The 25,751-nt window shown below is 41.3% G+C and overlaps 1 protein-coding gene across 4 annotated transcripts in view; it reads left to right on the top strand.

The window, feature by feature from the left end:
• The first annotated feature begins 2,953 nt into the window (after positions 1-2,953).
• The window catches only part of tnika (TRAF2 and NCK interacting kinase a), a 62,139-nt gene continuing 39,341 nt past the window's right edge, over positions 2,954-25,751 (top strand). For 2 of the 4 annotated variants that reach the window (XM_042387963.1, XM_042387962.1), the window contains exons 1-2: positions 2,957-3,438; positions 15,647-15,712. In XM_042387963.1, the coding sequence (XP_042243897.1) occupies positions 3,382-3,438; positions 15,647-15,712 (123 nt within the window). In that variant the 5' untranslated portion in view covers positions 2,957-3,381. Of the gene's footprint in view, positions 3,439-15,646; positions 15,713-25,751 lie in introns of all 4 variants that reach the window. The other 2 variants (XM_042387960.1, XM_042387961.1) reach the window with 2 other exon arrangements.

Raw genomic sequence — 25,751 nt, 5'->3', positions numbered from 1 at the left:
AAAATTATCTATGGAATTTCAGTTTTTCGTCATTGGAAACAATAACAGTAGTCACGTCATAACTTGTGATTGGAGCTTGTCATAATGCAAGGCAACACCAAGTTGTTGGTTCTCACGGGAATTGAGTCCCATATCTACACATCTTTCTAAAAGACAAATACAAATTAAACTATTTTAAAAACAAGTCATTTGTCAACTGCACGCAAACAAAAAGGTTTGGGTTTATTAGACAATGAAGATGTTTAACCTGTTTTCCAAGTTCTTGACCGTTCAGTCAAACAAAGATGGTATTCAACAGTGACTGCTGACTGAAACAACAGTTTCATTTTGTACCATTTTGGTATAATAACATATTTTTTTCTTGCTTTGTAAAATTAGCATGGAGATGTTATTTCCATTTTTTTTTTGTTTAGTTCAGTTGCATCTTGGGAAACAAGTTAAGAATGTTAGGTGTTGTCAAAGTTAAGCTTTTCTCTTTTTTTCTTAGAGAATCAGATGCTCAACTCTGTGATATGAATGTAATCAATGCAAATCAACAACTATGTGAGAGGCACATACTGTGCTAACTGCAGGAGATGTTTTCAAGTTTGCAGTAGATAGAAATGGGAATAAGAAGCACTACACTGAAGGTTAGGGTTAAATAAATAAACCCACTGGTTTTATAAAACAAGTATTAGAATTATGAAGTAATAGAATGATGGTATTGTATTTTGCTGCTTAAATTGTAGTGCATACAACAGGCAATTTTCAACAAGCATGAAACCACTGATTCCCATTAAATAAGGTTTTACATAAAATAATCAAACTATTTTTTCCCCTAGTGTTGTAGTCAGTTAGCTCTGCCAAAGTCGTTGGGTTTCTGACATTTAAATATACTTGTTCTCATGACATAGAGGACAAGGGGAAGCTTAATGAGCACCCGGAAGTCAAAGGGGGAATCCCAGGACAATAAACCGCACCTGAGAGCAGAGCTGCTCAAGCAGAACCCTTCAAGCACTTTTGATTGCCATGAAAATAGCTCATAATTTGGCTGCCCTCCTCCTTGTCACAAGAGCTGATGTGCTCAACTTTGTTAACGCCTGTCAAATCCTTAATCCTTAATAATCTCGGTTGCTTGCTCACTCAGGTGTGAGAAAGATTCTAAGGAAAAACATCTTTCAAAGAAAGACAGTGTCACTGTGGCTTTCAGTTGAAATATATGTTTTGTTTTCTCACAAGAGGCATTAAAAGGATTTAATAACTGCCTATTGAGGACATTCTAATAAATAGTGTATGATATATCCATTTAAGGAGCAATAAAACGTGATAAAATTGATTTTGTCCTCAGTTTCATCTAATTCACATATCAAACAGTCTTTTCTCTTCAGGGAGACCAGTAAACCTGCCTGTTTCTATAGTTAATGGTAATATACCTGAACGTAACTATGTACACAGAGATCTTTGGATAAATGATGCTTCATAAAAGGCACCACAATGTAGTTGTTGTTGTTTTTGTTTTTTTTTTTTTTATCAGACAATATATTCTTAATTAGCAGTTAACAGTTTGTGCTTGGCATTATGAACAGTACACTGTAATCTGTTTTGGAAAATAATACAAGGTCAGGCATGAAAAGGATTTAATAACTGCCTATAAGATATTCCAAAGAAGACTTGCGCAACTTTTTTTCAATGTGTAGAACGAGCCACAACATTTTCTCCTGTCAGGTGCCAAATTATACTCAACACTGGATTTATTTAATTGGAAGTGAAGACGTCAGCAATCACTTCCAAGTTAATGGATTCTTATATTATGTTGTTTTCTCATGCAAAATGTCTTAGTTAGAAATCTTTCAGTGAGCACCTGGTCAGGCATACTCACGCGTCTGTTCCAAACTTCCAAACTTGAATCATCTCACATTTATGTTTGACATTTGGAAGTTCCTATCCAATATCACCACTAATGGCCAGAGCTGGTATAAGTTTATGAACTCCCAAAAACGACTGAATAGCTCTGTAATGTGCAGTGTTATAATTCATATATCCACAGTACCCCCAAATGCCAGATGCATAATCTGAAACACTCATAATATATGTATGCTGATTGCTTGCGCTCAGGCAGCTCTAGTGGTTCCTTAAGTGAGATTATGAATCCAGGAATCCTCAAAAAGCTTCCTCTCATGATTTGCAAAATAAGAATGTTTTCAATCATTATTTTTTACTCTTATCAATTGTCATTTCCTCATCCACAGTGAAGACAGGAAAATATGTACTATATTATGTCTAGTCTGTCAGATTGGGAGCTTCTAAAGGGACACTCCACCAATTTTACGTATGAACTTCAACTAACTCATCATAGGATTTCTACTCAGTGTGTGAAAATGGTTCCAAAGCCATCAGAGTTATCTTGAGTTAGGCTCCAGTTCAAATTTTTGACAGAAAACCTGCATTATATACGCTGTGAGTGTGGAGTATGGAAGATGAGGGCAATTAAAAGCCATGGAAGGTTTACTGAAAGAATCTATGGAGTTGCAGTATAGGAGATGTAGGATCCAGTGTCTTTTAGATCTTCACATGGGACCAAAAGTCAGGACATTTCAGACTCTGCTGCTCCAATTTTGACCATTCTTTAAAAAAAAAATATACACTATATCTTTTGAGTCCCCACACTTTATGGAAGTGCAATACTAAATCATTGGAGTACCCCTTTAAGACATCTTACTACATAATGCAATACAATACAACCATAAAACCTCATGTAATATTTTTATTTTGACTGTGTGGCTGAGATTTTGCTTCAGCTTAAGTATCATCATCTCACAAACAAAACGGATGACCTTTATATCCTCATATCTACTTTACACAACATACAAAAGGATACTGCTCTATATCAAAATTCAGTTAGCAAGAAAAAGTTTGGGGGTCCCTGCTGCTGCCTCACCAAACCCCGCCCAGTAACAGGCGTGGTTTGGTGAGGCAGTAGGCAGTGCCCTTCCCTCTCCCTCCCTCTGTATATCCACTGGCTGTCACAGCAGCGGCTCAAAGACGAGCAGTAACGGCAATCCACTCTCCACGGCACTCTCACCTTTCTCTGTACCCGTCTACATCCCGCAAACATGGACCTGGAGACACCGATGTGCACGGCGCTCTTGCTTCCCATCCTCCCCGCGCTCTAGCTGTGCGCTCCCGGTCCGAGACACGTCCTGCTGCCGACCAGAAGAGGACTGTTATTATTTTGTCGGTTCGCTGAGACATCACTGTGCAGAAGAGAGAGAGAGAGAGAGAGAGAGAGAGAGAGATAGAGAGGACAGTAGATTCTGAGCAGGAGAAGACCACACAGTCGTGACAGCAAACGGCCGTTTCAGGATATCGGGCAACTGAGAGCGGCTTTTTGTGTCCTCCATCATGGCGAGTGACTCTCCAGCTCGGAGTCTGGACGAAATCGACCTTTCCGCTTTGAGGGTGAGATGATGTGACTTACTTTTTTTTTTTTTTTGCAATTTTATTTTTTAAGCTTGAAATTTAGCCTCATCTGAAACAAACCGGTGTGTGCGTGTCGTGCGCGCGCGCGTTTCTGGTTCTCTTTGCACCTGACAGCGCTCCATGAATAGCAACCGGCTGGAGAGCAGAGGAGGAGGCTGCAAGAGGCGGATGTGTGGGAGACGGGCAGCCAGGCCGTCACAATGTGTCAAATTATAGATCAAATTATATATAGACCTTAACTAATATGACATCTGGCTCGCGCTGCTGATGCCATATCTTCATTCATGTCAGTAACAGGAATGTTGATGGTGTGTGTGTGTGTGTGTGTGTGAGTGATGCTGAATTGAGGTTGTTGCTGGGATTCTGCTGACCTGGATAGGGGTGTTTGTGTATCTATTTTTCACTGGGCCAGCCTATTATAGGCCCATCAGCCTTGATTCAGACAGTAGTGGAATTTAACCTATTTTTCTCTCACACTGCTGATTGTCCAGGCTTAAGTGTGAGAGAGGTTGTCCCTTGTTTTTAGCCTCAAATTGTTATCTTTTGCAGAGTTCTCTCCCCCCCCCCCCATAGTGGTAAACTAGTTTCCCCTCTTGCTGTTTTTAATGCTCGTTGTGTGTTGGTGTGTGTGAGTGTGTGAGTGCCAACCTACCTGTAGTCAGTGTAGCCTGTTCTCCATCAAAGCTGAAGCCTCGCATGCTGCAATAGCCAGTTCTTTTGTTCATCCAGTGTGTGCTGCAAACCATAACACACACACACACACACACACACACACACATATATGGACAGACATACACACAAACAGCCCTTCTGCAGTTGTGTTTATGCGTGGATACCCATGTTTTCGCCTCACTGGGCATGGTGTGTTATTCTGAGTGTGTGTGTGTGTGTGTGTGTGTGTGTGTGTGTGCTTTTAATGTGTGGGTGTCTGCCGGGCTGATAGTCAGCTGCACACAAGTAAGGCATGCTGCACATGAGAAAAGGGCTTCAGTTAAAGACCTGTTTGCTGCTGTTCACGCTCTGAGCGACAAAACCACATCTCATACACACACATGCGCTCACACACACACACACACACACACACACACACACACACACACAATGCAGTTGTTGTCTGCCTGCTTGAATTCACCTGTTTCCTTCTCTGCTTGATTACGCCTGCATGTCCATTCTTATACCATTATTCTCTCTTTGCTTGTCCCTTTCTCTTTGTGTTTTGCTTATCTGTTCCCTGATTAAATGACAACTGTTCATCTATCTAACCCGCATGCTCTTCATCTTTCTCTCCATCAATTTTGTCGCCTGTTTTTCCAGCATCTTGTCTGTCTGACTGACTGAATGCACTTCCCTGTCTATTTGCCAGCCGCTCTGTCTCTTACCATTATCTCGCTGCCCACCTCCCCTGCATGAAAAGTAACGTTCACAGAGGAGGTGAGTGATGTGTAGCTAACAAACATTACTTCTAGGGTTTTACATGTATGTACTGTAGCGCGTTTTCGCCGGCGGGGAGGTAGAATGGAAAGGTGAAAGAAAAAGAGGAGGGGAGCGAGAATGAGACAGACAGAGAGGAGATGAAGAGGAGGGAAGTGTTTGTACATTATTGGGAGTCAGCCCATGCATGTCCTGTTCCTTCAGAGGCGTGATCTCGAGCGCATGTCTCTCACCGTGACTCAGAAGCGGCTACAAGGACACACGCGCACATGCTCATACATTTGCATTTTACATGGCACGGTCGCGTATCTGAAAGTATGCGTGTATGTGAGACCGTACGTATCTGAATATGAAGCAGTCTCATCATTAGTGATCATTTGACACCTGTATGTGCACACTCATAGATTCCTTTGGCTAAGGTAGTAACATAAAAACCCCCTTTAACCCCCATGACCAGCCACTGACCAGTAATTATAAGCTTTAAACCCAAATAACCTTTTAATGGAGTTAATGAAATTTGGGTTTGAATGTTTCACCCAGTGTAAACATCATATAGCCTGAATGAAGAGTTGTAACAAGCCAAAATAAGACAACATATGATACTGTCAGATAGTGTGGACTAAAATATTTTTTTCCAAATCTAAATCTACTCAAACCCTTAAGTAGATTTAAGTAAGAGGTAATATGTTTTATAATATGAAGAGTTTAAGTAAGATATACCACAGAGATGTCATTTTGTTCTCTCTCTACAGCAAATGGAAATCCCAGCTGCTAAGGAATTTCTTTTTCCATAATGACAACATACATTCTCATGGTAAACACCATAGACGTTCTCAGGAAAGCAAGACATGCCTGGACTGGACCTGTCTGTTTACAGCGTACACTCCCATTATTGTTTCAGCGCTACCTCTGTCTCTTTATGATTTTATCTGTACTGCTCCCCTCTTGCTCCCCCCCTCATTTTTCCGTCTTTTCATTGTGTGTTTTGACTTATCATGATAAGACACACACACACATACACACACACACACACACACATACTCAGATGAGTGTACAGTCAACCACTGGACAGACTAGACAGGAAGTAGGTCAGCTGGCTCTGACGATGATGAGGTGGGGAGGAGGGATGGGGGGTCATTATAATACTGGCATTGGTGGTGGTGATGATGGGGGATTGTGTTTGTGTGTCTGTGTGTGTGGGGGCGATGGGGGCGGGGGGTGGGGCAATGGGTTACTCTTAGGCACAATGACCATCTCACAGACACACACATGCACACACTGATACACAAAGCCACAGACAGATTGAACTGAGTGGGAAGTAGAATGGAGAAAGAAAAGTGGATTCTCATGTTTGCTGTCTCTGCACTTTCTCTGTTATTCTCTCTCCCTCTCTTCCCCATGCCTCGTCGGCTTTCTCTGACATTTGCTGTTGTCGCACATCAGCCCCGGCAGCACCTGTATAGATGCCGCATGTTTCACTCAAGTGGGAAAGGCCAGAGTTGGAGCCAGTCTCGGAGATGTCATCTCTGTTTCTCTGTCTCGGCGTGACTCAGAATGTCAACCTAGAGAACAGAAGAGGCCGAAACATTGTGGTTTTCCTTTTATACAGACAGTGGTTTTTATCTAAAGTGAAACGGACACGCGCTCACACATGCAGGTCAGAGGCGTCAGAAGCACGGGTTCGTGCAGTCAGCTGACGAGAGCAACAGATGGTAAACCAGCAGGAAGTATAGCCACAGCATCACACACAGACACACAAATGCACACACTGGCAGTAGACTAATGTGCTGTGCAGGGACTCAGGTGTGAGATCTGAGATGAAAGAGAGAGCAGGTGAGGATGAAGGGATGGTGACATGGTCGGGGAAAGACGCAGCAGGATACAGCGATGGATTCAGAGAGAGAAACGGGACGTGTGAAGATGAATGGAGCTTAGAGAGATTTAGAGGGACAGCGAAAGACAGAGAGAGCAGAGAGAGAAGAGGAAGACAAAGTGACAAAGGCTGCACTTGGGCTAAAGGTGGAGATGTGACCAGTGACTAAAGTAGTCCAAGGCAAAGACCCCTCTCCAGATCTCCCTCCCTCCCTCTTCATCCCTGTTGCCCAGTAAGGCCACATTCCTAGGCCCTTCACCACGGACACCATAGTAACGGGGCCACAGCAGTGCCCAAGGCTTACACAGAGCTTATTCATGAATAGTCTATATACTGTATGGCAGTCTGTCGCTGAGAAATGCCCCTCTCCCTCCCACCCTCCTTTCCACTCTGCCTGCCTGCTTCTAGTTGACCTATTTTTTCCCCCCCAAGTCACTGATGGAGCCACATCAAGTCTTTAATTCTCTGCTATACTTATATGGGCACTAAGATATATGCACAAAAATATACCAAATTAAATGAGTTATCACTGACATTATGTCCTTTCCCTCTACTTGCTATCATCAGCTGATTTAGGAAAGTGGCAATTCAGCCTATACCAAGTCCAGGAAAGAGTTGTTGTTCTCAATGTTCAGGTTAAGGGCAGGTTTTCCTGGGAATATTCTCTCATGCACAGGAAGTTATGAAGTTTGTGTTTCCAGCAAAAACACCAGTGGTTTATAGTTAGTGTAAGCACAGCTTTTGAGCAGGCAAAGGAAGTGCAATTTCAAGGAAAGAGACATCACAGTGTCATACTTTGACTTTCAAATTTTCTTGGAAGTGCAGTGCAAAAACAGCACAGCAATATCTGCTTATCAGAAAACACGATGCCAAAAGAAACCAGCAAACACAAACATAAAACAAAAGCTATGATCCTCCAGATTATAACTTTTTAAACTGTAATAAGTATGCATCATCTTGCTTTAAAGACTTTTGATTATATATTAAAACATGAGCATGCACAAGCACACACTCTGTAGCACACTGTCGTCCTTTTTCTTTCCTCTCATACTCAAACACATGCATAGTGTACACACACACACACGCACACACACACACACACTTGATCTTAAGTGCTTGAAGGAATCATGCGCATGTAAACAAGTCCATAGTAGGAGATGAATCCCTCTGCTGTGTTTGACTTCCTTGGTGCAGGGCAGCGAGGAAAGCAAGATTAATTGAAACGACACAGGGAGAGAGCGTCAGGCAAAAATTGAGAAGAAAAGATGAATGATGAGGGGGATGGAAGGATGGATGGAGAGATGACAGGAAAAGGTGTGAGATGACAAGTTGGCAGAGACGGATGGAATGCGAGAAGCGAGGAGCGGATGGGTTCATTAGCATCGCAGAACAAACTCTGCAGCGTGTATCGTCTCCGGCAGGCTGTAAATCTGTGATTAAGGGTTGACTCCTGTTAATGGTCTGGGTGAGATGTACTGGGAATTAGGCTACCATAGCATCTCCTTGTAAAAGCAAGCATTGGTGAGCTGTGTTGTTAAGTGTAAGTGGTTTTATAAGAGGCAGACCTGGCCCCAGCATGACTCCTATCATCCTCTTAGGGTCTCTAATTCAATCCACCTCACTTCTCTGTAATTCACTTTCTATAGACACTAACAGCACTCACCTGGCTGCACAGTCTAGTACACAGAAACATAGATATACCATAGATACAGAGTAGACCTATATGAAAGAAACAGTCAGGGTGGGTTTTAAAACACAATTTATTAGCTTTACAAATACTTTTTTTCCCCTTTTTTGTTCTAATGCATTAAATAGCATTTTATAGCACCTAGACAATTCATATCGTGTAAGCTAAGGTATCATCACTCTCCGAAAAGCATGTGTAACCCACTTTGTAATACTTAAAGCAGCATTAATAGACTTTTTGTGGCCAGTTGAAGGCAGTGGAACAAGCTCTAAACACATCATAGACATATATCTGCTTATACAGTTGATATGGCAAATGTCTTGCCTATTTACATATCCACCAGACACAGAGCAACGTTAGCATTCATTTTGAGTTATGTTTCTAGCCACCTGATGACTGTTAGTCAGTCAATATTAACTCTTCTTTTAGCTCAGTTTTCCTCTCCACCAACTTCTGAGGCAAATGTCTGGTACTTTAGCTGCTAAATGCTCCACTATGTTCACTAGCTAGTGGCTGACTTTGTCTGTTTTGGGGTTTGGTGCTGGGCAGGCAGTGTGCAGTCGAGTCTTTTTGCTGAAAACGGATGCCTGTTGGAAACTATTTTAATGAGAGCGGTGAATCAAAACAGTGAAGGTTACAGCCCATAAAACCAAAACAATGAGCTGAAAGACACTAAAGCACTTGGTAGAGCAGACGAGAACTGCAGTCATTAGTCCTCTGTCACCTAAATTGTGGTTGGTGCAGCTTTAATTGTAATTATAGTAACTTTCAGGCACAAACTATACCACTCTGTTGCAAATCCCATTATCTAGCATCTATGTAGGCTAAGCTAAAGTGAATCTTGAACCTTTTGAATTTGTGAATTGATATTACTCACCTTTTGAGGCTAACCACAATCTTCATCACATAAATTTGTCACACTAGTGTTGAAATGATTAGTCGATTACTCACTTCGGGCAAAAGAAAATAAATCAACGAATACTTGGATAATCAGTTAATTAGTTATTAAGTGAGTAAGTAATTCCTGAGGCAAAACACCAACCATTTGCTGGTTCCATTCTCTCAAATATGAGGATTTACTGCTCTGCTTTGTGTTGTTTTTTGGACTGTTGGTCTGACAAAACCAGCAATTTGAAGACATCTGTACACATAGAGACAGGCAGTAGGTAGTAGTATCAACATGCAGTAGATACTGTATATAATGTCATAAGATTTTTCATGAATACAAAGAACAAATTGCTTGTGCTTTTGTCTGTAAGAGTGCAGTTTCTTTTGAGATTATAGTTTATCTCTTTAGTAATTTGGGCCACTGTGCACCCTCACAGATTAAAGCTCCCACATCTGCACTGATTTATTTCAGTTTTTTAATGGAAATCTAATTTTCACATATTGCACAGTTGGTGCAAAAACAGCCTCTCTATCCACCTTACGCTTTATTTCCTACTAATCCACGTCACATGTCGATATTGTTAAAGTGTGTATTTGTGTGTGTGTGTGACAGACTGTGATAGAAATGTTTGGACTTCAACTGATAAGAGAAACCATAACTGATAGATATCTCATACCAAGCCCTTTATGGCGAATCAGTTACATTTCTTTGGTAATAAAACTTCCTCTGATCTGCAGGTTACAGAGAGTTCTTTGGTATATTTGTATAAAGTAAAGGTGATTAGTAAGAACACATTCATTAGTCAGCAGGTGTGGGTTTTATGTACTCAGATTTTAAGTGTTTGTCTTTCTTTTGAAGGCACTTCAGTTCAAATATTTACCTGAAAAAATATAAGGAATGGCTCTGGCACCAACCATTTGTGCACAATAGCCGTCTTGTTATGATTTGGCACAATGGATCAGGAATTTGTGCGGCAGCCAGAGACAACGAAACAAAAATAGATTCTCAGGTGTTTCTCATGTTACATGTACATGAGGAAAAGTCATTTCATCCGATGGAACTAAACAGTATTTCTGTAATCCAACGCTGAAATGGTCACATTGACTGACAACATAATAGTCAGATCAGAGAGAGAGCTACGAACAGATGATCATTGATATATGTGTTGATCAGGATATGAGTCACATTTGTTATTGCTTTGTTGACGCACAGATGTGTACTTTCAACTTCTCACCTACAGAAGTTGTGGCACGGTGTGGTGAAGAACAAATACGTATGTATGCAGTGTGGTGATAATCCCCTATCATCTTTGAATGTGGTTTTGGTGATCAGATTGAATATGTTCACACCTTTTATTTACCAGCTGTGATTGGATCACTGAGATGGATTTTAATGCAGAACAGCACCAGGATTAGCTTTTGGTTAGGTAAGAGTTAGGGTCAGGAATGTAGTGAAGGGGATTAAGGTTAGGTTGAGGAATGAAAATACGAATGCAGTCAGTAGAATTCCTCACACATGTTGTAAAGTGGCTTTCACAAGAACTGCAGCCCTGCACTCTAAAAGCTATTATTTATAATGGCCTGTGCCTCTCATGAACCAAGACCTCCTGTTCAGAGAAAAGAGTGGATTCAGTGCTGTATTCATCTCAGTGTCCAAAGTTCGGTCGTACTTTTGCACAAAACCCTTCTATGTCCAGGAGAAATGGCAAAAAAAATAAGCCACTAATGAAGTAAAAGAGGCAAAATACTTTTTTTTGCAGAATTTTTATGTGTGGATGTTCAGGGATGTCAGAAGAAATCCTGTCTTCTTGTTTTATGTTGTACTAGGAGTGTGTAAAAAATTACAATGGAGATTAAACGTCTGACTATTAAATGTCACGCTTTGAATTTTGCAAGATAATGTTGCTCTTTTTCACACTTCTGGATAAGTGGTAAGTGAGGTTGGACAAACAGTTCACGATCTTAAAGACACTTAAACGTAAAATCGCTGTTGTGATGTGTGAAAGCCTTGCTAATGAAACTTTTCTTTAAAAACATTCTCACAGAAATGAAGGGAAGTCATGTTCTTTTGTGGGTTTGGAAAATTCTCAGATGTCAGGTCTGTTATGAAATAATTTCAAAAAAGTAAAAAAAACCAAACAAAAACCTGCACCGTCATCACATGATGGTGCATGATTCACATTTTGGAGATGTGTCTGTTTGTTTTTTTCACCATACATCACCTCCCTAATGCCTGATAGTCATTCTTCCTCTTGTGAGCAGATTTATGTTGTTTAATGAGCTATAATGAACGTATTTCTGTTATTCAGCAGCTTCACACAGACGCACAGTGATTCATTGGCCACCGGTGAGGTCATGTGGCAGTCATGTGACGCCGTTAAATGCTCAGCAGGACCACAAAATGAGAAAGGGGAAGGGGGCAAAATTGCTCCAGTCATAGGGAACTCTAAACCACTGATACACAGGCGCGCGCACACATAAACACAAACGCAGACACGCTGACAAAGCCTGGCGCACGCTGAGAGCTCATTCTGCAAGTGGCCTATAAAATATGAATGATATCGTGCTATATTTTTATCAGCAAGCCTAAGGACATGTATGAACTGGAGCAGCAAAAACGCTCTGTTTCTCTAGCCATAGCACTCATTCTGTATGCTGTGCGTGGCAGAGAAGGAAGCTCCACATGCATGTCCAGTACTTGTGGTGCCTACAGTATATACATATGCATTTGTGTGTGTGTGTGTGTGTGTGTGCATGCTTTGGTGTTATCTGTATGGTTCTGTTGTGTGAAAAGAGAAAGAGAGTGCATCCTTGAATGTGTCTTGGGAGTTCCTGTCAGAAGTTTGTATGCAGCTCTGAGAGTAAATTCACACAGCTGCCAAACACACACACACACACACACACACACACACACACACACAGTTGGAGAGAGACAAAAGAAGTGAGGGGAGGAAAAAAACCTACCTGCATAAGCTCAAGGCGTGATGGCAACGCAAACAGCCACACTACTGGATGCTGCTGTCTGCACTGCTGAAAGTGGCTTGCAGTCTCTCTCTCTGACTCTCTCTCGCATGTACACACGCATTTAGTTAGACACACACTCTTCATTTCATGCCCACTCATAGTCGTTAGAACATTTGAACGCTAGCACTCGTGTGGGAGTGTGCTTTTGGCACAGTTGTTGAGTGTGTGTGTGTGTGTGTGTGGTTATGAGAGTGTGAGAGAGCGAGACAGCGGGAGGATGTACTTGAGACGGAGAGCGAGAGAATGAGTTTGTCTGCCTTTTTGTGCACGTGCTTGTATGTGCGGGAAAGTGCATTTGTGTGTCTTTGTGTTTGCTGCACACAACAGAGAGAGAGAGAGAGAGAGAGAAGGGTGAAAGAAAACGACAGGAAAAGGAAGGAGAGAGCAAGAAAAAGCACAAGGCCCTGTCTTCAGAAGCGGATGACAGGTTGACAGGTCTGCTGAGACCCGCAGAAACTAACATATATAGACAGAGCGAGGGAGCGAGGGAGAGAGGGATAGACAGAGACTGTGAGAGAGAGAGAGAGAGGAAAAACTGAGAAGGAAAGATAGAAAGTAAACATGCACAAGGATACAGTATTAAAATATACACTTGCAGATACCGTGAGCATATACACAGTATTAAACTGCAGGGCCCAAAATGCACATTCGGGTCATTTCCTTCTCTATTTATGCATGTTATGACAGCAAAATTATCGGAAAGTTCAACAGAAATGCAGAAAGTGAGAAAGCAACAAAAAGAAAAAAAAAAAACAAGACAGACTGTGTACGAAAGATGCAGGAGAGAGATGTGATGAGGCTAGGGGAGAGACAGGGATGGAAATAGAGTGCGTGTGTGGCTTTTCAGAACGGAAATAAAAAGATGCTTTATTGAGAGGGGAATACTCTGTGAAAAGTGGGTATCGTGTAATATCATCTGTTCTCCAGCTTTGCGTGAGTCCCAGTGCAGATCTACACAATGGTGCGGTTTATTTCAGTGAATCAGCGACGAAATAAGCCTCTAGCTCTGCCCCAGTCGAAGATCTCATCTTTAAACACCTTCTCTGGCTCATCTGAAGACGCATTCTACTTCTATCAGAATCATTTATAAACACTATTTGTATCTGACCCAGTACAACTGGCTTTATATCCAAGGCAATTGACATTGCAAGCACTGTATAGTGAGAATTGCAAGAGTGCTGATATTGCATATTTACAGACACTGTGGATATGAATTTTTTCCAAGACTAGCTCTTCTGACACCTTTGGCTGAAAGAACAAGGTATAAACCTGAAGAGAGTTGCGACTGAGACAAAAAAAAAAAAAGGTATGTAAAGTTTACAAAACTTTCAAATGGCAAGGACACACTAGATGAAAAGATACTCAACAGAAGCTGGTAAAACGCCTCAGTGGTTCTGGGACTCTGTTGAAACGAGAGAAGCGTTGTAAAGAAAGACTTGTCCTGGACAACGCCGGTTGGAGAACAGAAGCTGGTGGACCAAAGAGAGTGTGAAAGAGAGAGAGAAGGAAAGAGAGGGTGAATACCAGCTATTGTTGGAATGCCGTAGCAACATGCGGCAGAGTAGAAGGGGGAGGTGTGTGTGTGTGTGTGTGTCTCTGTGTATGTGTGTGTGTGGGGTCAGTGAGTTTTATGCTCTATTCGAGCTGCTCTGTGTCAGAGATGTGTTGAGTTCTGTGTTGGCAACCCAGCGACTGTTGGTTTAAATGATTAGCTAGTCTGGACACAGGCCTAAAACAATCCAGCACTGCATTTCAGACCAATGTGTCAACACTTGTAGCGCTCAGTTGGTTGAGCAACACTTCAGTACCGACTGGGTTAGAGGTACAACTCCCATAATTGTTCAAAATGCATGTACTTTGGTGGTGCTTTGAGTTAAATGCTAACATGAGAATGCTAACATGCTCATAATAACAATGTGATCATACTGATGTTTATGATGTTTAGCATGTATATTTGTTCATGTTCACCATCTTAGTGTAGTGTGTTAGCATGCTAGCATTTGCTAATTAACGATTAGTCGATTAAGCGACTACCAAAGTCATTAGGAGCTTGGGCGGTATCTATTTTTTCATACCTTCATACCTTCTTGACATTTCGCCAGGGTATACGGTATATGACAGTATCTGTGCTTAACAAAAAAACAACAAAAAATGTAAAAGCTGAGCTGCTGGACGTCATTGTTGCATGTATGACACTGTCTAGCCTACAATGCTGTGTGTCTAATAGAGCTGCTACAGTACTGATTTTTTTTCCCTTATCACACAAATTAGCAAAGCCATTCAAACCGTCATAGTAAAATAACAACTGCCATAAAAAAATAATTTAAACCTTAGATGTTATAAAATAATTGGTTCCTAAATACCATGTTAGCTGGAATATAAGGCAACCCTGATTATTAGACGACGCCCCCTTTTCCAACACCTGTTTTTGGAAAAATACTTTTTGAATATAACTTACATCATAGTATAGTTACATACTCACACACCCTCCTAACAGGCTCTCGGAGCAGTCAAAAATTATTTTCACCGGCAGTTAGCATTTATACAACTGCCAGTTTATCTTTTGAGCTCCTTATTATCTGTGACAGCGGTATTTGACATATTCAGTTTCTGCAGTTTATTTCCTCCTTGGCAGAAAGACACGTTACACAAGCCTTCAGAACTCCTGCAGGTTAAACTGGACTAACGAAACACTTTTAGTGCTGACTAACTCTAACACACTCACTATAAACAGACTTAAAGACACTTGCTAGCCTAGCAACATTAAAGCTATAAACAATCCATAACGTAACACTCTGTTGAGAATGAATGAACACGTATTTGTCTAGAGGAGTGTCTGTATTTTTGACAGTATTGAAAATCATACTTTGGGGATTTCTAAATACCCTGCTATACCGTAATACCTTAATACCACTCAAGCCTATTAGGAGACATCATCTTGGAACCATGAATGTCTACAATATTTTGGGTCAATTCATGTAGTAGATGTATAGATATTCCACTGGAACATGAATGTTCATACAGAATTTCATAACAGTACATCCAAAAGTTGTTGTGATATTTCAAAGTGTCTGGACCGACCATCCAACATTGCCATTCCTCGTGCCACGCTGCTAGTGTGGTTAAGAAATTGACGTCATACTTTATAATACTTGATAATTCTCTAAATCTGATTCAATATACACTGAAGGGTTTTTAACATTATTTTTGAGTTGAATGTATGAATTAATGCTCCTGTTAGTCCTATTGATCATAATCCCATCATGTTTCCTTTGTCTTTCTAGGACCCTGCTGGGATCTTTGAGTTGGTTGAACTCGTGGGAAATGGCACATACGGACAGGTGTACAAGGTAAGATATGCACATAGACTGATATCCATCTTTCTGATAGTATTCTCTGTATCATATCAGCTCTTACGTATTCTCCAGAAGTGTATGAGACAAAGAATAGAAATATGCATTGTGACTGAAGGAAACAGAGAAGACAGGAGATAAAAGCAACGCACAAGCTTGAGAGAAATGGAGCGAATGTAAAAGAGACTTAAACGCAGAGAGGAGAAGCAGAAACTGGGACACGTTAAAGTGATTTTAGGAGAAGTTCCTTTACTCCTTTTTCTTCCTTTTCTCCCTTTCCCTGCTGTATTTACATGTCTTTCTATACATCTACACCTTTAGATTAGAGAGGGAAAAGACTAGACTAGAATAAAATCTGTAGGGGGAAGTGGGAAGTGCTTGTTCTTAATTGGTGTCTGTTGTGACATCACTGTGGTTTGAGGTTTTGCTGTCAGCTGGACTCAGCTGTTTCCCGCTGTCGTTCAAACACAATTTTTCCGTCCATGTCATTGTCTGAACTTCCTCTTCCCTCCATGTCGGCCCATCTTTCTCCAGTCCTCGCTTCCTTTTCCTGATGTTGCTGCCTCATCCTGCCACTCTACAGCAGCCTGTGGCACTTTGTTCAATCACCTATGGCTGGAATAAACATGTGTTTGTTCAAATATCTGAAGATATAGACATGTGAAGGCCCCCTGTGAGCGCATGTATTTTGTGCGTGTTAGATTGTGTCTGATGAAGCAGTGAGTCAAGGTCAGGTGGTGATGGAGAGGAGCTGTTCTTACAGCAGATTGGACCAGATGAAAGGTCAGGCAGAGGTTGGACATGACTCTTCACTCTCCGAGAAATAATCTGCGTGTGTGTGTGTGTGTGTGTGTGAGTGAGTGGGACAGAGGGGAGGAAAAAACACAAAAGGAATGGAGAACAGGAGAGTTATGTGTATCCATTTATTGCTGACTGTGCTGTCTTGGTGAAAGTCACGGCTCATTTACTGGCTGACATTCAGCCAGTCTGTTCCTATACATTACAGAGCCACAGAATGCCTATGGCAACAGCAGCGGCATGTTGGGCCTGTAGCCCATACAGCTGATCCACACTGGTTTCTGATTGGGTGTCACACAGTGTATAATACTAAATGGAGTCAATCGTGAGGTTCACACTATTACTTCTTACTACTTGGCAGCTCAGAAAATTACATTTGTACGATTTTCTTTTCTGTTTCACACCTATGATGTTTTGAATGTGTCCAATAGATATTTTAGTGAGCTTTGTGGGCCAAATGCTCATTATATATATGTGGAAATATGCAAGGAAACTTTAAGAACAAATACTCACATACAAGCATGTGCACACAAAATACATTAGAAAGTAGAATTAAAATGATAAGTGAGTAAATCAATCACTTGACAGAAAACGTATTTATGGGTGGTTTTGCACTGTTTTCGATAAAAGCAAATTTGAAGGTGTCATCTTGAACAATATGCAATTTTCACTATTGTCTGACACTTATAGACTAAATTTTTTAACGAGAAAACAATCACATATTAATCGTTAGTAAAATGAATCACTACTTGCAGCCCTAATATAGATATAAATCTTAAATTAAAAAAAAGCAGAAAACATGCTGAAAATGCTTTGTAGTGCTCAAATTGCCCCTTAAGTACTACACAAATAGACACAGATGTGAACTGGAAAAAATGTGACTCATACATACAGATAAGGAGCGGCGTCACTTGAGCAAAAATGCCATCTATTTTAAATTCCTTATGCGGTTGAGATCCCCTATCTAAGTAAGCAGCCTGAAAAGGATCAACTTCTTGTGAGCAGGTGAATCTTTCAGTCACAGACAGAGAAGATAAATTGACCTTCAGTCTGCTAGGTATTAGTGAACTGGAATTGCTCTGGCTCTCTCTGAACCATTTGAGACACTTGTTATATCAGAGAAAATAACATAAGAATATCATATATACCTCTGGACTACAGTATTCCAGTCAAAATCAATGAATCGAGTGAACACAGGTGGACTTTGAATTTTCGCTCAGATGTAAAGATTAGAGTCAGATGGGCTGTAAATATGATTTTTACTCCTTGCTGTGATTCAAAAAATGAATTCAATTTGCTCGGTGGCAAGGGGCCAGTTTTTCTCTAATGTGTCTGTGATCATACACTGCAAGTTAACAAGTTGTGCCTTGATATTTTCTTTCACGCCAATGTTTGCTGCAGCTGTTTGCAAAAGGGAGAATGAACAGACAACTCAAGCATATACAAACAATCTTTATACCTTCTTTATATAATCTTTTTAGTTTGTTCCTTGGTGAATTTATTGGGAAATTTACACGGATACATATGAGATAAAAAAGGTTTTAATTTCACTGAAATTGACCGTTTATTTCTGTGGATAGGCAGATTCAGGCTACCTTTGGGCTTATTGAAACTTTAATTAGCCAGTCAGAAGTGAAAAACGCGTTGGTTAAAAGCTAACAACTATGACATTTCTGAAGCAATCATGATTGCGGAGATCTAAGCTTTTCAATAGGATTATAATATGAAAACATGTCAAAACAAGGAGCAGTAATGGGATACTTTGGTGTTTTTTCTGCAGCAAAAACAAGACCAAACCAGTCCACTGCATTCTGCTGCAGTGCATTTTACTCGGTGGACTATGTGTAATGAAGCTAGAGATATGTAGGTTTATGTGTACCCATGCATGCATCCCTTTTGTGTGTGTGTGTATATGCGTGTGATAATAATGGCCAGCACAGTGTTTTATGTTATTGGTGATGGAGGGCCAATAATGTGCAGTGTAGCTACAGTTCTGTGTGTCTGTGAATAAGAGATAACAGGTTTATCAACAATTCCATTACCCCATCTAGTTAAATGATACAGATCTGCTCTGTGGTGCTCTTCTCTCTCTCTCTCTCCATCTCTCTCATTTTTTCCCCCTCTCATGCACATCCAAAAATTTCATCTCAATTAAAAAAAACAAAAAAAAAAACATCTTGAAAAGTTGTTCCAGGTTGTTGTTTTTTGTTGCAATTTCCCTGTCAGCAAGAAATAGTTTGGCCGAGAACAGTGATAGACGAGTAGCCGCAGCGAAAAGATAATTTTAGCTTGACTTCAGTTTCTCTCTCTCTGCCTCCCTTTCTCATCTTACATCTCCATGGCAGTTCTGTTTCCTTGTTTTTCCTCTTCTGTATATTCATCCCCTTCACTTCTTCATTCCTCGCCTCTGCACATTTCTCTTATCAATATGTAATCACGTTTTTCCTCTGGTAACCCCTTTTTTTTTTTTTTTTTTTTTTTTGGGTTGAAACTTCCCTGTTGAGCTGTACTTAAGGGAGCAGCCTGTGCCTACAGTACGCGTGTATATATAGCTTCTACTGGCTGCTCTAAAAGGGCCATAAATAGAGAACACGGGTAATGCTGAATAATTAAACACATTCTCTCTCCACTTTCCTCCCTCTCCATCTTCCACTCTCTCTCTCTCTCTCTGTTTCCTCCTTCAGCTCTCTCTCTCTCCCTTTTTCTCTCTTACTGTTGTCACTCTCTTTCTCATCAACTCCCTCTGTCCGCTCCCTCATTGGTATTTCCTCTCTTTATTTTGCCACGTCTCTCTCTCCTCCACTCTCATCCCTCCAGCTCTCCCTCCCTCTCCTCTTTTTTTTTTTTTAATTTCATCACGTTTCTGTTCCTCTACTGTCTCCCCCCTTTCTCTTTTTCTTTCTTATGGGTGTGAATATTTGATGGGGCTTATGGGAATTGCAGTTCTCCGAATTGAGGAAGCACTCCTCGCCTCACACATAATGCCACAGTGGGGTGGGAATGGGGACTATCCCTGGGCAGCCACTTGCCGAAATGCTCCTTGGCTGACTGACAAGACGACTTATTGACTGACAGGCTTATTGATTGGCTAATTGATTAATCACAGCTCCTCGTCATTCCCGCGGGAGAGGTCATTTTTCTCCTTGATGGATGCAAGGACAAGTTTAGAGGGCAACTAATCATATATCGGTCACAAGAACACAAATGTGGCACTGACACACACATTCACACACATGCACAAACACGTGAACGATGACACATTCAGCCCATGGTCTCATCGACTTGTCTCCTCGGGTTTGGCAGCAATGAAACATTTCCGGTGTTTGCGTGAATTTGTGTGTGTGTGTGTGTGTGTGTGTGTGTGCTGTTTTTCACATTTCACATAGTTTCTCTCCATGACTGTGCTGTATCCATGCAGCAAAGGAGCAGGAGAAAGAGAAGAGGAGAAGAGGCGACCAATCTTTTTCTTTCTGATGACAGAACACATCCACTCTGCTCCTCCTCAGGCGAAGTGCTCCGCACTCTTAAAATATTCACCAGTCACTCTGACACACACACACACACACACACACACACACACACACACACACACCACACACAGCAGAGCAAAAGCGATGGTTGGGGACCTGGGCCGTATGGGCTTTTATATGCTCACCCACTGTGACAGCAACTCAGTACAAAGAGCAGCTCTGTGGTTTCCATTTACTGCACTGGTGTGCGTCTGTAAAAAGATATGTTTGTGTACATGGGCTTCAAGGAGCATGTAAGTGGTGACATAGCCTCATGTCACTGTGTATGTTTGTTTCATGCAGTCAGGAGTGACGGTGGTGTGTGTGTGTGTGTGTGTATGGTCCTGAACAAGATGAACAAGATTTTCTTCTTATCATGGGTTTCTGTTATCTTTCAAATTGATGAACAGATGAGATGGCACAATGCAGAACGGAGTCATGTGCAGTTATGACCTCGTGTCTTTGCTGATATCATGATAATCTTGTTACCGTGGCAATCCAGGGTCTCTGGATGTAACGGATGGGACGAAGATTAATGTAAGGACTCACAGAAATGCTTCATCTTATTAACCAACAACACCTGTATCTTCCTCTCTTTCTTTCTCTCTCTGTGTCTATGTGTCTTTTTTTGTTTTTACCCGCAGTGTCCCTGTCTGTTTTGCACCCAGGCCCACCTCTCCTTCTCCTGCCTCGCCTGCCCTCTTAAGAACCACATAAAACTTCAAAGTTATTTTATCTTCCTTATCTGCTGGAAGTCACGCCGCAAAGGACTGTGGGAGATTTTTTTCTCTCTGTATGCCCGCGACGCCACTACCACACATACACATTTGCACGCCAGGCACACACAAACACACACACACCTCAGAGAAGCAGCGTGAAGTGTGAAAGCCTGGCATAAGAGACTCTGAAAAGGAAGGAAGATAGAGTGACTTCATTTATTCCTCTTTGTTTGATGTTCTGAACTCCTCCAGCTAGTGTTTCACAGCAGGAAAGAAGATCAAGCAAGCAAGCATATACAGTGTGTTTCTCTTTGAAAGTAGTCAATGATAGATTATACTAAAATGGCAACTTGACAAATCAGCGGTCACATTACATTTTATACTGTCTATGTTATTTCCTGCTCTGTACATCATTTTTTATTCTGTTTTAGTTTAACTTATTTTTTTGATCAAAAGGTTGATATAACCAAAACTGTCCTGCATCAGTCACTCAGTACTACCAACAGAAGGATTGACTGATGATTTATTGATTAAATAAATAAAAAAATGAGGAGAAATCAATAGTTTAATTGGAAAACTAGAAGCTTGTAGAAGTGTGTAGGATTTAAGGGGATCTATAGGCAGAAATGGAATATAATATTTATAAGTATGATTTAATTAGTGTATAATCACCTGAAAGTAAGAATTGTTGTGTTTTTATTGGCTTAGAATGAGCCCTTTATATCTACATAGGAAGTGGCTCCTCTTCCATGGAGCCTGCCATGTTGCACCTCCATGTTTCAACAGTAGCCCAGAACAGACAAACCAAACACTGGCTCTAGAGAGGTTCTTTTGTGTTTTGCGTGAGTTTCGCGGCCACTGTAGGTTCTCCTACCTGTTTTGAAAGGGAGGGGTATACAGTTAGTTGCAGTGTGCAACCTTACTGCTAGATGCCACTAAATCCTACACACTGGTCCTTTAATTGGTTAAAAATAGCAACACAGTAATGACAGGCGCACTTGGATTTGTTCGTAAGCAGCCAGCCGGTTTTGAAAAACAGTGAAACATCTGATTACACTTACAGTATATTACAATTGTATCTTAATTTTTTAAAGGATGATGGTTATATTCTTTAGTTTTGTTATTATCAACATACCCTATGAAAAGACTAAAACCAACAATGTGTTTGTCCTTCTCTCAGTACTTTCTGACTTCTGCAGCCTCACTCTGACCCTCAGTCCCAATCCCGTTTACTTCCACTGAAAAAAATGGAAAAGAAAAAACACATCATGAATACACTGTATATACTGTCATCTAGATAAAGGATGAGAAATTCCAAAAACAACTGGTAGTTTTTAGAAAACATTGCTCATACAGGAGTAAATAGTGTATTTGTCGACCACTATACGTGCCATCGCGAGTATTTATGGCAGCAGGACAGTGCTTGTGAGATTTGTTCAAAATAAACCACAGTGCCCATGTTCCTTGTAATGAAGGAATAAGTTATGTAACTGCAAAGGTGTGTCACACTTATCAGTGAGGAATATCAGACTTTGGTTGCACAATACTAATCTTGTTGGGATCAGAGCATTGTTGGTTTTGATTTCATCCTTCATCCATCATTATTTGACAGTTAAAAAAGCAGAACATGATTAGACTTGTTACATTTTAACAATGCAGATTGAAATGTAACAGATACAGTATATGCAATGCTGTCATAACCCATTCATTGTTGTTTTTTTTTCCTTTGAAGAAATAATCTGTACCATGATATACTTATACTTAATATAATATAATATCAGAAGCAATGAAAGTTGATCACATAGGACCAAAACATTCCTGTAAATAGGGACACAAATCTGAATGATGATAATAATTATTTGCAAAGAGTACAGTGGATGTTCACTTCTGTTCGACTGAGCCCAGATACAACTTCTGTGCCATGACTGTTACTTTAAAAATTCACCAAAAATTTTGGTCTCTGAGTCTCACTCTTGTTCTCGCACAAGGGGAGAACATTACTCATTCACACAGCCTCCCCTAAAAAATGTATAAGCTAGTCATGCTTACCGTATCAGTAAATTGCAGTTAGCGTGGTAAGGGGCTGACACATGTAAATGAATAAAGAATGTAGTTCTACATGGTAGCCTTAGTGCTAATGGGGAAGTTGTCAGAAGGTCTCAGCTGGGCGTGTCTGCAGGCTATAAGGCTCGGGTATTGTTTGTGCTCATGTGTACAATAAATGGATATGTGTGTGTGTGTGTGTGTGTGTGTGTGTTTGCCTGTTGCCATATAACTACTGTATTTCCCGGGTGTAGACGTCGTTTCAGTTGTTTACAGTTTGACGCCGTGTCATTGCTCCTTTTGTAGTTTGTCTACACACACTCACTCGCACACACACACACACATACACACACACACACTTCAATCTCTGGAGTCCTTATGAATGAAATGTGAACCGTGACTGAGGTGGATGTTGCTTGTTTCCGTGGGAACAGCAGATGTACTCGTTCTGCCTGTGTGCGGTGACACACACACACACACACACACACACACACACACACACACACACCTGGCAGTGTGTTCATTAGCCTACATCCTCACTTTGTCTTCCCCAAGGCCACATGCCCCACTTACCCACAATGCACTCCTGCCACCCAGACCAGGGTCAATTAGCCATGCCTGATGTCAATAACAATCTCTCATTCTCTCTCTGTGTGCCTCTCTCTCTCGTTCTCTCCTCTACTGTATGTTTTCCAGTCGGATTCCCCTCTCTTTAATTGATAGTGTGCACTGTAAAGAGCTATTTAGCCAAGGTTTTATTCCCACAGTTAGAACTACTGCCCATCAATAGTTAAATCAATAACCTATACCAGGCCTGGCTCTCTCTATTATTCTTAATTGCCTCTGATCTCTCCTTTTTTCCCTGTGAATGTGTTCTTCTCACAGCCTTTAGCTCTTCATTTTCATTCTCTACCCCTGCTCTCTTCCATCCGAACAACTTCTCATATTCATCTTTTATGTCCTTACCACACTCTCCTTCCCAGTGCCCTCACTCAGCTGTTTTTTTTCTCTCTCTCTCTCTCTCCTCCGCTTTTTCCCTCTCTCACCTCCGCTCTGTACAGTAAATCAGCTTGGCTGTTTGTTTGACCTCCAGAGCCGCCAGAGCGTGATGCCGATGTGCTGAACCTGCCGCTTTGCCTCCTCGCCGCAACCCTCCCCCTCCTCCTCCTCCTCCTCCTCCTCCTCCTCCTCCTCCTGCTGCACCTCCTTTTGTAGTGTTCCCTCAGTCATGCACACTCTTCAACTCTCTCTTCCTCCAGTTCTGTGCCTGCTTGTTCTGCAGATGTTGTAACATCGGGGGGGAGGAGGAGAGGGAGGCACAAGACATTAGGCAGTTTGATTTGAAATGAGAGATAAGTGGGTGGGTCAGTGGCTAACTGAGTGAATTAGTCAGTGAGTGCATTTGTGAGTTAACCTATGTAAATGAGTTAGTGACTCAATGAAGCAGTATGTTAGTCTGTGGAAATACTGTTGTGATGGTGCAGAGTTAACAGTTTTAGAGGGGGGGTCATACAGCTGTTAAGATGGATTTCAGCTAAAAAAAAAAATGGACATTTGTGTAGGTTACGGTACATGTGTTGATATGTGTGTTGAGTTTGTGTTTCATTTAATCTGTGTCAGCCTCAAATGCCTACCATAAATAAGCTTTAGACACACACACACACACATGTTCATCCAGCGAGTGGTTATCCTGTTAGGGTTGATTTATTTCCATCACATCAAAGGAGATATTGTGATGAGGACAAGCTTTTACTGTCTTCTATGCATAAACAGAAACACATACACATGCCCGCAGATCCCTTTTTACATATATAACATTAAACTGACCATATTTCCTGTCATGAGGATGGACTTACTTGGGCTTTGTGTACAGTATCTGCCGTGTCATTTCATTTTCTAGCACCACCATGAGGACTGACAGATGTGCCTATGTTGCTTATGATCAAATTTGTGTATTTGCCTTTTTGCAGAATTTCTCTTACTTTCAACCATGTGCCTGCATTTGAGATTATTTAGCGTCAAATCCTTTCATTGACCCCAGATTAGTCTGTTTTCCCCAAACATTTGTGTGTCCACTGGCTTGTTAATTAGCTTGTTTTTTGTACTGCGATCAGGCAGGTTAATGAGCTGTATTTCAGACTTGATAGATTATTGTTTCAGTAGGCTTTAGCTGATAACAGGGTTTCATTCAGAGTGGAATCAACACATGCTGGCTGTCTGTCGCAAAAATCCAGCTTCTCTTTTCTGCAACTACCTACCCCCCCCCCTCCCTTCAGCTGTCAATAAAAGCCCTCTGGACTATTCTACAGATCATTGCGCTCATCTTTCTTCCTCTCATCTTTTCTTTTTTCCTTTCATCTCCTCCGTCGCTCTTTCTTTACTACCTCCTTTTCCCACAAGCTCCCTGCTTGTATACGTTTCCCTCATCTTCACTAGCTCTCGTTATATCTCCTCTCCTTTTAAATCTCTTCCTGTCTCAATTTGTGTCTCTCCTCTCTCATGTGCCAGTGTGTGAACAGCTTCAGGGCGCTTCTATATTTCCTGGGCAGTGCAGTAGTAGATTGGAATGGAGGCCTTTGTCACTTTTATTTACTGCCTCACTGATTCCCCAACGGTGTGTGCGCTTGCGTGTGTTTGTGGGCACTTGTCTGCATGCATTGGTGTGTGCGTGCGTGTGTGTGTGTGTGTGCGAGCACGTGCGAATGCGGAATGATTGCAGGTGTTTGAACTGCAATGAGGTGTGTCTCGGAGTATTGGTTCCCTTATTTCTTTGGGATCCTTGAAGCAGAACTGTGTTTGTTACGTTTGTTTGCAGAAAGTGGCTTTAATTCAGCATTGCAGCTCTGGCACCCGCTGCTGTGCATGCTGGGATTGTAAGCCTACAGACTAGAACCAGTGGTTGTTGATACTAGGGTACAGACTGAAACACTGCTTGTCTGAATTCTTCAACCCTAACGCATCTGAAAT

Source organism: Thunnus maccoyii, chromosome 16 (genome assembly GCF_910596095.1).
Source record: "Thunnus maccoyii chromosome 16, fThuMac1.1, whole genome shotgun sequence".
NCBI lineage: Eukaryota > Metazoa > Chordata > Actinopteri > Scombriformes > Scombridae > Thunnus > Thunnus maccoyii.
This window is presented reverse-complemented; position numbering and strand designations above follow the sequence as displayed.